At 42.2% G+C, this 14,929-nt stretch overlaps 1 protein-coding gene across 1 annotated transcript in view; it reads right to left on the bottom strand.

Annotated features, from left to right (window-relative positions):
• Window positions 1–468: 468 nt before the first annotated feature.
• LOC141921590 (TOG array regulator of axonemal microtubules protein 2-like) overlaps window positions 469–14,929 on the bottom strand; it is a 42,544-nt gene continuing 28,083 nt past the window's right edge. The window contains 2 exon segments of the mRNA XM_074820513.1: window positions 469–784; window positions 3,066–3,152. Of these exon segments, the coding sequence (XP_074676614.1) occupies window positions 540–784; window positions 3,066–3,152 (332 nt within the window). The 3' untranslated portion in view covers window positions 469–539.

Raw genomic sequence — 14,929 nt, 5'->3', positions numbered from 1 at the left:
ACAGTGCCGTGCCGATCTTTTCCCAAGTAGCTAATTCAAAGGCTGCGCTCACTGAGGGGATTAATCCATGCTGCCGAGCCCATGACAGCAACTTCCTCAGGTTTCCCTCCTCATAAGATGCTCCTCTCTCAGAGACTATGTTGGAGGAGCTTAACCACTGCCACTTCTTCTCTGCTTAGCGTGGACCCCATCTCCTCCCCAGCCGCTCACCTGATCAGGGCGAGATTCCCGACGATTGCGCGTGCGTCTTCCCAGGCGCCGGGGCAGCGCCTGCTACGGCTGCTTCTGCCCCCTCTGGGCTGTCTTCTCTTGCTCGGGCGAGCACCGACAGGAGGGTCCCTGTTCGGGCACCACTTGCTGATGCGGAAGTCCCGGACACAATTTATACAACCAATGTGATCGCGTTAATGCCACTTTATTAAAGGACACACAGCCATTTATACAGTAGAATAAAGTACATGCGTTGCTATTTTATCACTAATAGGCAATTTCCAGCCATTCCACATCTCTCCATCAGCTCCCTGGAGCACACCAAGTCTTCACCTGATATTCAGGCCCAAAACATTCCAGAGGTTCTTCACCACATGCTGAGGCTGAGTGGCGGCGTGGTCCCTCAGGCTCAAGCCCATCACTTGGTTGAGGGTCTTTGCAAGCTTGGCAACCACAGCCCTGACATTGCTGCTTCCGACAGGCAGGGCTCTGTTTCCCAGGAAGAACCAGAGTATGGGCAGGACGTAGTGCTTGACAGCTTGGGGTTTCGAGGGATAAAGAGATGCCACGAGCACTGCCAAGTGAGAGAGACAAGCTTCTTAACAACCTTAATGCAAACAAGAACCTACCTTTATTTTTGGCTCTTGGAAGCCTTTTCTGGCTAATATCAGCAAGCACAAAGAGCCTGATGATCCAGAAACAGGCAACAGTGGCTGATCATCCACTGAACAGAACAACCAACCTCTGAGGACCTTTAATTTTTCCAAATCAGAGGCTTTGCATCCGTGACAGACTTAGTAAAGTGAATCACACACATTTTGTAAATCATTTCACTATCCACTTCTGCATTACAAATGACAAAAATGTCAAATCGCTGTTTCCTTCCATTCAGAAGTTGTCTAAACCAGCTGCTGAAGATTCTGAAATGCAGCTTAGAGAGGTAATTGAAAGATTTCTAATAAAAAGGATGATTACTTTTTTGGTGACCTTTGATGAAAAATGCCAACAGTCTAATCTGGCAGTTCCCTTTGCTCAGTGGCACACAGTAAACGGCAGTGTAATAACACACTTCAGAACTCCAGCCCACAAAAGATGTGTGCCACTTGACAGTTTTATTAGAAACATCAGTGACTAACTGATGTCTTTGGCACAATGGTCTAACCTGAGGTTTTTTCCCTTCATACTTGGTGGCTTCTAATGAACAGCTGTTTCAAACGTCAGGATGTCTTAGATAATTACCCAGACCCCATTGCCATGGCATTTGGACATCTCGCAATTTTAATGGCATTTACCCTCACAATGTTCCCTGAAATAGGGATATAGAGATAGAAAAAAATCTTACGCAGGGAGCTGAAATCTAACAAAACCCAAGCGTTCCCTCTCATTCTCTCTGAAGTCTGCTCTCAGCTCATTTTCTGAACTGAACTATATTGAATACAAACAAAAATTTATGACCAATAGGCTCCTTGCACGGCAGATTTTGCTGAGAGATCAAAATCTGAAATGGTCTGGAGACAGAGTTCTTATTTTCTTTTCAGTGGAAACGTTAATGTGATTCTGTTATAAAGTAACCATTTCTTATTCTGTAGTGGAAGGACCTCAATTTTCTCTATGCTGTTAATCTAGCATAAGTCATCAACATTTAAACAGCTCCTGAAAGTACCTAAAAACAATTCTGCTAAGAAGGGTTATGGTACCTATTTTAAAATGGGAGTTAATTTGAGTTTCAATGCTATTAAACACAGCGGTCACTATGGAGCTTCAGAAGAGACAGAGCTCTCTGTTTCCAGTAAATCGTAGAGAGAACATCTGCTCCCTCTAAAGCAGTCCCAATTTATGTTCAGATGCTTTATTTGAGAAAAGATTAAAATAACTGTAAAACTAATTCGATGTTTATGGAGATTTACTTTATGCAAATGATCTTTAAAGGCCCTTCTACATTCGCTATGGCTAAGCATGCCCTTTTGAGATTCATAATGAAGAAGCAAAGTGTATTAAACCTTGGATTAAAAGATGCTGGCATAATTAGCAGTGGATTCAGCCCTAACTGAAGCAAGGGTATAAATAGTCTTTTCTAGTATATATTGAGATTATCATTTTTTCCATTCCCTGGCTATTGCTGACATAGCAAGCTACTATTCTAAATCAATTATCAGCTGCCTTTGTAGTGTGTCGGGCACCACTGATATAGAAATAGACTGTTTGCACACCCTGAAATGCTCGGAGTCCAATGTCATATCTGCAACACGGGCAGGGAGCCTCAGTGGGTTGGGCTAAATGGGTTGGGCTTCTGCCCCTCCGTCCCCAAATTCTGCCTTGCGCAAAATCCTTGCCTGTAACATGTGTGTTGAGTTTTCACCTACGCTATGACCCCCAGGCTCTGCAGAACTCAGCGTCAAAAGTTTCCGACAGAAAAATGAGAATCCTGTGATGACAAACCAAACTGATTGTCAGAAATACCAGTGACCACAATTTTTTCTGAAGGATGGTTGTTCACGTTAGAAAAGGGACCTCTTCCAGGTCCACGACATTTACGGTACTGTCCTTCAAAGAGAGGAGCCAGCCAGGGTATTTTTAGCCCCTCTTTTTCCTGGAGGCAGCTCCTGAGATGCCCCAGTGAGAGCTCAGCGCCGGAGCCCGAGTGCTGTCCTCATCTCACATGCTGCACACCTCTGCAGCAGCCAGGCAAACCCCTGCCAAATACACCTATTACGTGTATCTCACAGGAGAGACAAGCTCAGAACCTTCCAGTGTTTGATGAGCTACTGCACCGTCTATTCAGAGGCTTTCCCTCTAAATGTTCCCTCTGAAGACTTCTTCATTTAGAAGTGGAGATTAGCTGAAGCAGGCAATACCTGAGAGATGTTCTGTGACATCCAGCAGAGCCTGGCCGCTGAGGAAACGCACTCGGTGGCCAAAAGCTTGCAGCATCAGTCTGTTATCTGAAAGAGAAACATTTCTTTCTGCTCACGCTGCTGAGGTTACAAGAAAAAAAAGAAAGGGGGAGGGGGAACGGCAGAGGTAACTGCATTTTGTAAAATAAAGTAAATTCCAATCATTTTCTGAGTTCTTTTCTTCTTCTCTCCTTCCAGCTTACTTGGGGGGATTTTAAATTCAAAAAGAAAAGCTTTCATTTCACATTTGTAAATACAAAGTTGACCGCTGTACAAGGGGCTATGTTAAACATTTCACATGAGGGCCCTCAAAATTTAAGTCCCAAGTAAGCAGTGAAAAGGTTTTGTGTCCCGGAGCTTTGCAGAAGTGACCTCCTCCCTCCTCTAAGGAGAAGGGTGAGAAGGCTCAGAAGTCCACACATCCATTCACACTTAAAAGATAAGCTGGTGTTAAAGATTTAAGTTACCTGTTGGGATCTATGGACAAGACTCCCAAGTTACTCTTACAACAGAGAATTACTGCTTATTGCCAACACCATCCACTCTCAGGGGCTCCTGTAACATCTCTCAAATCAGATCTTGGCAGAGAGACTGGAAAACAAACTCATTTTCCAATACTTGACTATCATATGTATTTTAGTTTTCCCATGCTGCCTGTTGTTGATTTGGGGTCTTGTTTGAATTTATGAACTGTTGCCCGGATTGGTCTGCAAGCCTCCCGTCTTACTGCTTCGATAAGCCAAGCAAAGCTTTTCTTGGAGGCAGAACGCACGTGGGATGCGCTACGATACCTCGCAGTGTCACCAGGAGTGGCACCGATAAAGCGAGCAACCTACTTCTTTGTGAACCGCTACAGAGACAAATCCCAAAGTGGTTTTAAGTAGCACTGTGCTATTAAGTGCTCCTTTCTGCATGAGATATAAAAAGGAAGACCCTAATGATCTTCTTGCAAGCATGCAGTAAAGAACTGATCCCGCTATCCTAATTAAGCTTCTGCTTTGGTAATTACCCTCTTCTCATTCACCTTTTTAAACACTTCACTTTTTGCTTCACACACTTGCAGCATTGGCAGACACAGTTTCATACTTGCTGTTCCTCCCCAGAAAGTTACCTTACAGCTGCTGCTTTGAAAAAAACACCCTGACATCTGGAGATCTTGAAGGAGCACAAAATGTTAATTAATCGTTAATATCAGGATCTACACAGATTTTCAGGGGAACACTTGGGTTTTGGGCGGGTGAGGGGGAACTGTTTGTTTCCTTGGTTTTTAGGAATCTAAGCATATAGGCACTATTGACCTTTCAATTTAAGGGTTTCAAATGCCCCATGCATTTTGAAACAGTAAAGCTCGAGTCAATAACAAATTTACCCAACCATTACTTTCGCTGCCTTGAGAGACCTAAAGACAGAGCAGCTTTTAATGGCTGTTAGAGAAAACAAGGCAGCAGGCAGTTCAATTCTTATTAACTCAGCTTTAATTCTCTGCGCTACGTAGTAGCTAAACCTGCTGGCTACAGGACAGGCAGCCCAGCATTTGCAATAAAAGCAAAAGAAGAATCTGCTTCTCCACACTCTCACTTTCACTGTGTCCCCCTCTTTGCTACCTTAACACCTACAGGAGAAACATCCTTCCCCTCTTGTAGAGGGCTGGTTCCTCCGGGAGCTACTCGGGCTGCTGGCCTGATTCCACACCCTGGCGTCAGGCAGTGGCCATCTGAAGGGCATTTCTCTCATGACAGAGAACAGGGTAAGACAGATGTCAGAGCAGAGCAAGATCTACGTCATGGTCCCATTGCAGTTGGGCTTGATTTGCTGATTTGCCCCCATCTACAAGGTGGCTCCCTTGAGTGGGAATAGGTTCCCAAGTCACAGCTAAGGAATGTGTGTGGCCTTCAGCTGCAGACATTCAAGCCAATGTCACAGTCCAGCTAAACAAATTATTCAGGAGTTATTTGGAAGCAAATTAGTGTGTTTGTAGGTAGAATTTTGGTCTTGGGGATGGGGGTTTTTGTTTTGGGTTTTTTACTGGGTTTTTGGTTTTGTTTTTACATCAAGTGATCAAGGCATTTTCTAATCAGCTTGCATTTTTGCATGGATCATTAAAGGTGATAAATGAGGAAGCCTCAGAATCTGAGGCATGACAACCCAGTCTCAAAGCAATAGCTGGGCTCTTAGCTATGAAACTCAGTGGAGCAACGGGACAAGACATTGCGCTCACTTATTCTAAGCTACGAGCGCTGCACAATCCTTTAGAGTTCTGGGGGGGGGGTTGTCATTTGCCACTTGATTTTCAATTGTAAAGGCAGACAATTTTAAAGCATATGGGAAGGTTTCGCTTGTGCATTTTTCCAGTAGAGCCTTCTTTCCACCACTAACTGAATTTTGAATTATTTGAGATTCAGCTGCCTGTTTGAATCTTTGCAAACATTCACAAAAATGAGCAGAACCAAAAAAATCTATCCCACCTTGTTTGCTTGAACGTGTCTCTGGGTAAAGGCAGTGTGATGCGAGACAGATGTGCCTTGCTCCTGTTCTGACATCTACCAGCACGGAAAATTTACAGTGCTCTCTCAGAATTGGTGAGAAGGGAATGACAGAAAGCTCCATACAAAACCCTGAAGGGATCTGTTTGCCACAACCTCTGTTAGCAGGATTCTGCAACTTTTCCCCAACCTTCTACCAGGCACCACAAAAAATGGGTAAGGGCCAAAAGCAGTACAGCTCTCACACCCTTCTCCCCGCTTCATGATTGGGAACAAACCTATACTTGGGACACGGAAAGGCGGTGGGTCAGCAAATTCACTGAGTTCACAAAGCAGCTGGTGTGGAGGAAGTTGTTCATTCCCCTTTAAGACCTGCCTCTTCAACACTAAATTTTTCAGGCATATTCACCCAGTGCTGCATTTTCACAGCTGACATAAATCTGCGTGGCAAGGGAATTTACAGCAGACCTTGGCTATGTAGTTATTGGCTATAGCAATCTTGCCCCATGCAGAACAACATGTGCAACAAGCCATCATTTACAGCTGGATTTATACCTGTTTGTTCTAAAGAAATGAACTTGGCAAATCATAAATTCCCTTTTATAAAAAGAAGACAAAGAAGAAAGGCGGGAAATAGATGGGACCAGCTAATGCCTGTAATGTAAAGCCTTCCAGAAAGCAGTTCTGCAGAAGCTCTGATGGGTCAGTGTCCCTTCACGCCAACAGCAAAGCAATTCATTTGGGAAGTCAAATTGGGGCCAAACAACCTCCAAAAATCCCTTCGTCCCTGAATTCTAGCAAAGTTGTACTCCAGGATTTATTGTTCAGCTCCTTCTGCACCAAAGCAGACAAGCAGCGTAGAGCCGAAGGCTCCTGGGACTTTGGGGAAACGCTGGCACACAGTCAAGCCTGTCTGGGAACTGGTGCATAAGGACTGCATCACCACAGTTGCTGGTTACCCAGCTCACCAGTTACAGCTGGCAGGAATTCAGGTCCTTTGAAATATGGCATAAATGACATGAGTGAGTCGCAAACCTGTCATCAACCATAGAACCCAAACACTTCATGTGGAACCTGCTTGTCTATAGTAGATCTTAATCAGTGTAAAAACACTCCTGGTGAACACTTCTATTGATGGCATTCATCTTTCCAAAACCAAATTCCTTGCATGCCTAGGTATGCACACACCAGCTCTCATCTCACATTTCAACAGAAGTCAGAGCTGGAGTAAACAGCACATGAAGAGCCCCAGGGACCACAAACTTCTGGTCACAGCTGCAGCGATGACAGTGGTAACACAAGTATTGCCAGTGTGCTGCTGAATCTACACCAGAAGATCAAAAGGGAAATTCAGGCCTGGATTCCTCTCACCAAACGTTAAACACTTCACTGGGGTTTCAGTGGGCAGACGTAAACACCTCCAGCAAGCTACACAGAGCAGTCTGAGTCTCCCTACACAATGGAAATGTGTGCAAAAAGAAAACCAGTGAATGTCAACGCCTCTCCACTACATCCTTGCAGCTGGATTCTCCAGGGGATCCAGCTGCCTAAAATAAAGTGCCTAAGAATAACCTACGAGTCACAGAGAACACCACTTGCTACACACTTGGGTCCGGTTTTCAACCGTGTCCCCTGGCTGCAACCAACCCCATCAGACCCTTCTGTACTCACTGGTGTGAATCATCAATACCAACCATAAAACTGGTGTGAGAGAAATAAATCTTAGTATAATCCCGTTCTAGTTTACTCCTGTTCTTTCATTTCTGCTTTTCTGACTCCCTTCTTTTTAGGTTACTGCCTCCAAATCAAGGCAAATTGAAACCTGTGGCAGGTGAGGGAAAGCAGGGAGCTGACTTCAGGATAGCTTCTAAGAAATACATCCTACCCACATGCGTACAATCAGTTTCTAGAGCAGATCACAAGGGAACAATTCCAAATACACTGACCAAAAAGTAGCTGTTAAAAAACTCTTTTGATGAACTATGAAGACACCAACGTAGACTTCTGTAGTACTACCCATGAAGGTGTTACCGAAAATCCGGAATAAAGAACTTATCAACACCAATTTGATGCAGATAAGCAGACACTTCTTTATTGACGGCCGGGCGCGCAGGGGAGTATTCTCACCAACAACGCGCACCAAGCACTGAAATCACGCATCTTATATAGAACTTACTCATATACAATTTCCAAGTACACAGTTTCATACACAAACACAATTCCCAAGGACAGAGTTTCGTACACAAACATAATTCCCAAGGACACGGTTTCCTTGGCAGGTACTTGTAAACTGTTATGGTTGTTTCCCCCAGTTCCTGTTAATCCTAAACTTTGACAACTACTTGTATTCTCCTGGTCCTATATATATATATTATAAATCAATTTACAGATCAGTTTGTATTTGGTTACCTAGGTCCCAAACGTTTCTACTAAATGATTATGACCAATCTCTTCGGCCTTGGTATGGGACTGTATAGGTGATTTTAAAGCAGCAATCGGTTGCTAATACAAACCACAACAAGTAAAAATTTTACTAACTATTTCTTATGATTTTATATTTCTATTAAATCAAACACAATTTCTTCTACTTATTGGTAAATCGATAACATTTCCCCCCTTTGAAAGTGTTGAAAATTATTTCAATACTTTCACATTTTATTCATTTTCATTTTCAAAGTTAGTATTTGTTTCACCATATTTTGGTGGTGGACTGTATTCAGGTGGCATATGTGGTACTTCTCTCATAATCCTTTGGTGTGCTGCAAGTCTATTAATAAACTGTCTTTTAAGACAGGCATAAATTAACATGATCATCACAAAGACAATTAACAGCAAAAACAAGGTCTCGATTAGGGATTTCAGCCAAGAGCTCAGGTTCTATCCTAATCCACTAAAAATCTTTCCCAACTAATCTTCGGACATATCTTCTCGAATTGTTTCTGTTTCTTTTTCAATTTTGCCTAAGAGATCTAGATCATGCTCTACATCCTGAGTGACATTAGGAATATGAATGCAGCAATAATCTAAGCTATCCTTGAGAGATCCACACGCTCCATGCTCCTTTGGCAGAAGCATGTCTAATGCCATCCTATTCTGAAGTGTCATTCGGGAAGTTGCCTGTAATTGAATGTTTAATTCTCTAAATCCTTTCCTTGTGACGTTGGCCAATTTTTCTACTTGTCCTGTTAACTGATAGAGCCATTCCCTGTTTCTATATGAAGCTATTGGGTTCAAAAGGGACTCTAAGGCCCAGCCAATTTTCACTCCTGTTGATGGTTCATTCCATGTGTCATCATCTGTTTCAGACCTCTTGGTTCGTTTTAATCTTAAATCTTCTAAGGGTCCTTTGAATGGTGATTTCTTCCAACTTGGACACAATGTTGGCAGGCCTAAAGTAACTTGTTTCACCTTACCGTCTACTGGTGAGTGAGTTGTCCAGGTTCCATCACTTAATGCCCAAACTAAAGGTCCTGGACTCTGAATGGTAGATTTCTTACAACTAAAAAGGTATCCTCTCCTGGGTATAAATGTACTTGTCAAAGTGAGGTTATTATGAAAACCTCGACAGTAACAACCAAACTTCAAAGCAGCTGCTAAGGGAGGAATTCTTTGAATTATTGAGTCTGCGTTGCTGCAATCATACACCTTTTCACACTTCCACCATGGTACTACATGTTCCTTTTCTATTTGTGTAGTACCTTTATCTACTATTGAAGGAAGAATTGCGAGTACACCTTTAATCCAAGTACGTCCCAAGTAAAACACCAGGGAGTTCTTATGTTCCAGGTTGGTCAAATTCACAGTTGAAATTCCCCAAGGAATAGATTCACCTACTGCTCTTGGTATTGGTAAACAAGCAGTAATCTGTGTAACATTCTGCAAATTGGCAAATCCCTTAATCAATCCTAACATCAAATTTTCTTCAGACATTTCTTTGGGAATGTTAATCAGTTGTTCTGTGTCTTGTCTTTTGTTTCTCACCACCAAATCAGTCCACACCAGTGTCACCTGCCTAGCTAACACAAAGAGAATAATCACAAACTGATATAAATAAGTCTTTGGATCACGGCTAATAATCTTCCATGAAGTGGGCGCCTTCTTCACCCGGGTATAGTGTATCCAAGCATCTGATTCTGCAATCTTGATAGCCGTAAAGGTGGTTAACAGTATCTGGAAAGGTCCCTTCCAGCGTTCTTGCAGAGGTTCAGAAGTCCACGTCTTCACATAGACATAGTCTCCTGGTTGAAAGTCATACACAGGGTTTTCCAGGGATAACGGTCTGTTCCACAGTATTGCGCTCCGAATTGCAGTCAAAGTTTTTCCTAAAGAAAGTAAATAGTTATACACATCTTGTTTCCCTTTCACATGCATATTTGGATTTGGTTCTAGGGATTCATAAGGTTTCCCATACAATAATTCATAAGGACTGACTGAGGTTCCACCTTTTGGTTGTACTCTAATTCATAACAATGCCAGTGGAAGCGCTTGAGGCCATTTTAAATTAGTTTCTTGACAGATTTTGCTTATTTGTCTCTTTAAAGTTTGATTCATTCTTTCTACTTTCCCACTGGATTGTGGCCTCCATGAAGTATGTAAGTCCCAAGTGATACCCAAAATTTTGCTAGTATTTTGGACTACTTCTGCAACAAAGTGTGGACCTCTGTCAGAGGTAATTCCAATAGGAACTCCAAATCTTGGAATTATTTCTCATAGTAACCACTTTACTACTTCTTTTGCTTGTGTGGTGCGACAGGGAAAAGCTTCTGGCCATCCTGTAAAAGTATCAACCCCCACCAGGATGTATCGATACCCATTTTGTCTAGGTAATTCTGAAAAATCTGCTTGCCAATAATCTCCAGGTTCCGTACCAGATTTTAACCTACCCATTTGAACTCTTTTCTTGATCACTGGATTATTTTTCAAACATACTTCACATTTTGCAGTTATTAATTTAGCCATGTCCATCATTTTCACTGATATAACTTGTTTTTGTAAAGATGTTACTAGAGCTTCTGCTCCCCAATGACATTCTTGATGTTTGGTTTGTATTATTTCTCTCATTAATGAAGGTGGAACTACTACTCGTCCATGAGGAGTTATCCACCATCCAGCTAAATTTTTTCTTGGCATCCAAAACTTGACCTAGTTTCTCATCTTCCTCCGAATATTTTGGCTTTTCTCTAGGAAGGGTTACTGTCTTGGAGGGAATTAATGCCATTTGGAATGCTCGTTCCTTTGCTATTTTCTTTGCCATTCAGTCAGCCAAATTATTTCCAACAATTTCTTTTGTGTTCCCAATTTGATGTGCTTTACAGTGCATGATTGCTACTTGATCTGGTGTTTGAACTGCTTGTAATAATTGTAAAATTTCATTTTGATGCTTAATGTTTGATCGCTGGGAGGACAATAATCCTCTTTCTTTCCACAAAGCTCCACGGACATGTACTACCCCAAAAGCATACTTTGAGTCTGTCCAAATATTTACTTTCTTCTTTTCACTTAGTTCTAAGGCTCGAATTAAAGCAATAAGTTCTGCTTTCTGAGCTGATGTGGTACCCGTCAATGCCTTTGCTTCTATAACTGTGGTGTCTGTTCTTACCGCATATCCAGCGTATCGGACCCCTTGCTCCATAAAGCTGCTACCATCTGTATACAGTTCCCAGTCTGGTCGCTCCAATGGTACGTCCTTCAAATCGTCTCGACTGGGATAAACATACTCAATAGTAGCCAAGCAGTCATGTTCCAGTTGTCCTTCTTCCTGTATGGAACTTAAAAGCACTGCAAGATTTACCAGGTTAGTTGTTTTTAGAATCACATCATCTTGTTCAGTCAGTATTACCTGGTACTTCATCATCCGGCTCGGAGACAGCCAATGTCCCCCCTTTTGTTCTAAACCAGTTATCACCATGTGTGGGACATAGACTGTTATTGTTCTTCCCAAAGTCAATTTCCGAGCTTCTTGTATGAGCATCACTGTTGCAGCCACTGCTCGAAGGCAGTTCGGCCACCCTTTACTCACTGTGACCAGTTGTTTGGAGAAGTATCCGACCGGTCGTTTCCAGCTTCCTATTCGCTGAGTCAGCACACCCAACACCAGACGTTGTCTCTTATGGACAAACAACTGAAAATCTTTGGTTAAATCCGGAAGTCCTAAAGCAGGTGCAGACATTAAGGCGCGTTTTAATGCCATAAAAGCCTTTTGCTGTTGTGGGCCCCATGCGAAAGGAAAGTTTTTCTGGGCCTCATACAATGGTTTAGCTATTGGACCGTAGTTCATGATCCAAAGGCGACACCACCCCGCCATTCCCAAGAACGCTCTGAGTTCATGAATATTTTTCGGCTCAGGTATACTACAAATAGTTTCTTTGGGATCTTTTCCTAATTGTCGCTGCCCTTTTGAAATTTCAAAGCCCAGATAAATCACAGTCTGGCAGGCTATTTGGGCTTTCTTCCGAGACACCTTGTACCCATTCAGTCCCAGAAAATTTAAAAGGTCTGTTGTTACCTGTATGCAGGTAAATCTTTCTTCTGTGGCAACCAGTATGTCATCCACATATTGTAAAAGTAAATGTCCAGGCCTTGGTTTATCCTGTTTCCAAATTTCAAGCTCTTTTGCCAGCTGATTTCCAAAAATCGTTGGGCTATTTTTAAATCCTTGGGGTAGTCTTGTCCATGTCAACTGCATTTTTCGTCCCGTTTGTGGATTTTCCCACTCAAAAGCAAGCAATTTTCTGCTTTCCTTTTCCAAAGGTATACAAAAGAAAGCATCTTTTAAATCAAGCACTGTAAACCACTGATGAGTCTCCTTTAACGCTGTTAACAATGTTTAAGGATTTGCCACCACAGGATATATGTCCTTGACTATTTGATTTACTGCTCTCAAGTCTTGCACTAACCTATATTCACCCGAGGGGTTTCTAACTGGTAGAATAAGAGTATTATACTCAAATTCACACTCTCCTAAAATTTTGTACTCCAAAAATGTATCAATTAATTTCTTCAGCTCCTGTCTAACTTCTGGTTTGATTGGATATTGCTTAATTTTTACTGTCCCTGCACCTTCTTTTAAACCTATTTTCACAGGCTCTGCCAATTTTGATTTGCCAGGAATATCTGTTTCCCATACTGTAGGAATCACTGCAGAATCCACCTCTGGTGGAATTTCCTGCTCTTTCACTTTTTCCTGTATCATCAGGATTTCTCCTGTTTTTGATTCAGGTATTTTCAAGAAAAGTTCTCCTTCCTCAAAAACAATCTGTGCATTTAATTTGGATAACAAATCCCTTCCTAACAAGGGTATCGGACCTTCTGGTACATACAAAAATTCATGTGTAATTATTTTATTTCCAAATTTTAAATCCAGGGGTTGCAGAAATGGCCTATTTTCCTCCTTCCCTGTTGCTCCTATTATGTTTGCTGGTTTTGTTCCAATTTTTCCTTTACAAGTATTCAATACCGAAAATGTTGCTCCCGTATCCACTAAAAATTTAACTTCTTTATCTCCCAGCTTAATTACAACCAGAGGCTCAGCTGGGTTCCCCTCCAGTCCCCTTCGGTCATCTAAAACCATCAATTTGGCTATTTCTTGCTGAGCATTCCCGTTTCTTGGGCAGTCTCTCTTCCAATGTCCTTCTTGTTTACAAAAGGCACACTGATTCACTCCTAAGGGGGTATTAAAGTTTTGATTACCATAGTTCATAAATCCTCCCCTTCCACCAATTCCTCGTCCTCTTCCTCTGCCCCTTCCTCTGCCTGCTGTCCCTGTCATTACAGCCAACAATCCACTTTCTCTGGTCTTCCTTTCCTCTTTTTCCCTGTTGTTATATACTTTCCATGCTGCTTCTAGCATTTTATTCAAACTCCTTGAATCCTCCCCTTCAAGTTTCTGGAGTTTCTTTCTTATATCTGGTGCCGATTGTCCCATAAAAATCAAAGCCAATTGTATCTGAGCCGCCTCTGTTTCTACTCTTAAGTCAGTATATTTTCGGGCTGCTTCCTTCAATCTCTCCAGAAACGCTGAGGGAGATTCATTCTTATCTTGTCTCACCTCATATAATTTAGACCAATTCAGAGACTTAGGCATGGCATGTTTAACTCCATACAAAATCCATTTCTGGTATCGATTCAGTCTTTCTCTGTGCTCTACATTATTTGGATCCCACTGCGGATCCCCAGATGGAAAATTCTGCTCTACTGTTCCACCTGTTGTCCCACTCAATACAGCCACTTCTACCTGTGCTTTGCCAGTCTTTAATACCATCTGCTTTTCTGTATCATCCAGTAAATTATCCAAGATCACCTGTAAATCACTCCAGTCCGGATTCTGTGTTCTGATTATAGTATCTACCACTCTGCCTACTCTTTCAGGATCTTCTCTATATATATACCTGCTGCCTGTTTCCAAGCCATCAAATCCGTAACTGAAAACGGCACTTTTACATACACTGGCCCATCATTACCAACGCCCTGCCGTAGAGGAGCTATTGTTTGCACCTGCTGCCGAGTTCTTCGGGAGACAGGAGTATGAATTACAATCTCAGACGGCCCTTCCTCCACATCCTCTATTCCACTACTCTCTGGTTCCTCTACCTGTTCCCTATATTCTCGCCCCCGATGTCTTTCTCTCCGCGGAGGGGATATATCTAATTCTGGCCCTTCATCCTTTTCAACAGAAGCAATTCTTTTCTTTAAACAATCTTTTCCCAACTCACGTGTTGAACAACACTTTTTCACCTTTTTATCGTCAGAAGTCATAGCCATTACTAAATTATCCCTACTAATCAACTTAAATTCTTTTTGCCAATCTTTCCTCTGTCTTAAATAGAAAAATAAATCAACATATGGCACTTCACTCCATTTCCCTTCCCTTCTACAGAACAGCATTAACTGCAGAATGGTGTTATAATTCAGTGTCCCATTCATAGGCCATTTTTCCTGATCTTCCAAAATATACAGAGGCCACCACTGATTGCAATATTCAATCATCTGACCCTTTCGCAAATCATCATGCAAATCTCCCCAATGTGCTAACAAACATCCTAACGGAGAAGTTTTTGGAACTTTGTCACTTACGGCCAGATTACCCATGCTTTTACTTTTAAACAAATGAGTCAGCTTAGATGCCATAATAAATCACTTTACAATACAATATACAATCAATCACTCAAATCTGTCGCTTTGTTCTTCTCCGGCTGCACCCCTCGCGGAGTAACAGAAACGCGGATCCGAACTCCGCACTTGCTTCGTGCTCAATTGCACGTCTCACACTTACAAACACGCTCACACTCACACCTTTCCACAACTGTTACTATATACAAAGGTATATAACACAATATTATACAA

The sequence above is a fragment of the Strix aluco genome, chromosome 3 (assembly GCF_031877795.1).
Source record: "Strix aluco isolate bStrAlu1 chromosome 3, bStrAlu1.hap1, whole genome shotgun sequence".
In the NCBI taxonomy this organism is placed as follows: Eukaryota; Metazoa; Chordata; class Aves; order Strigiformes; family Strigidae; genus Strix; species Strix aluco.
This window is presented reverse-complemented; position numbering and strand designations above follow the sequence as displayed.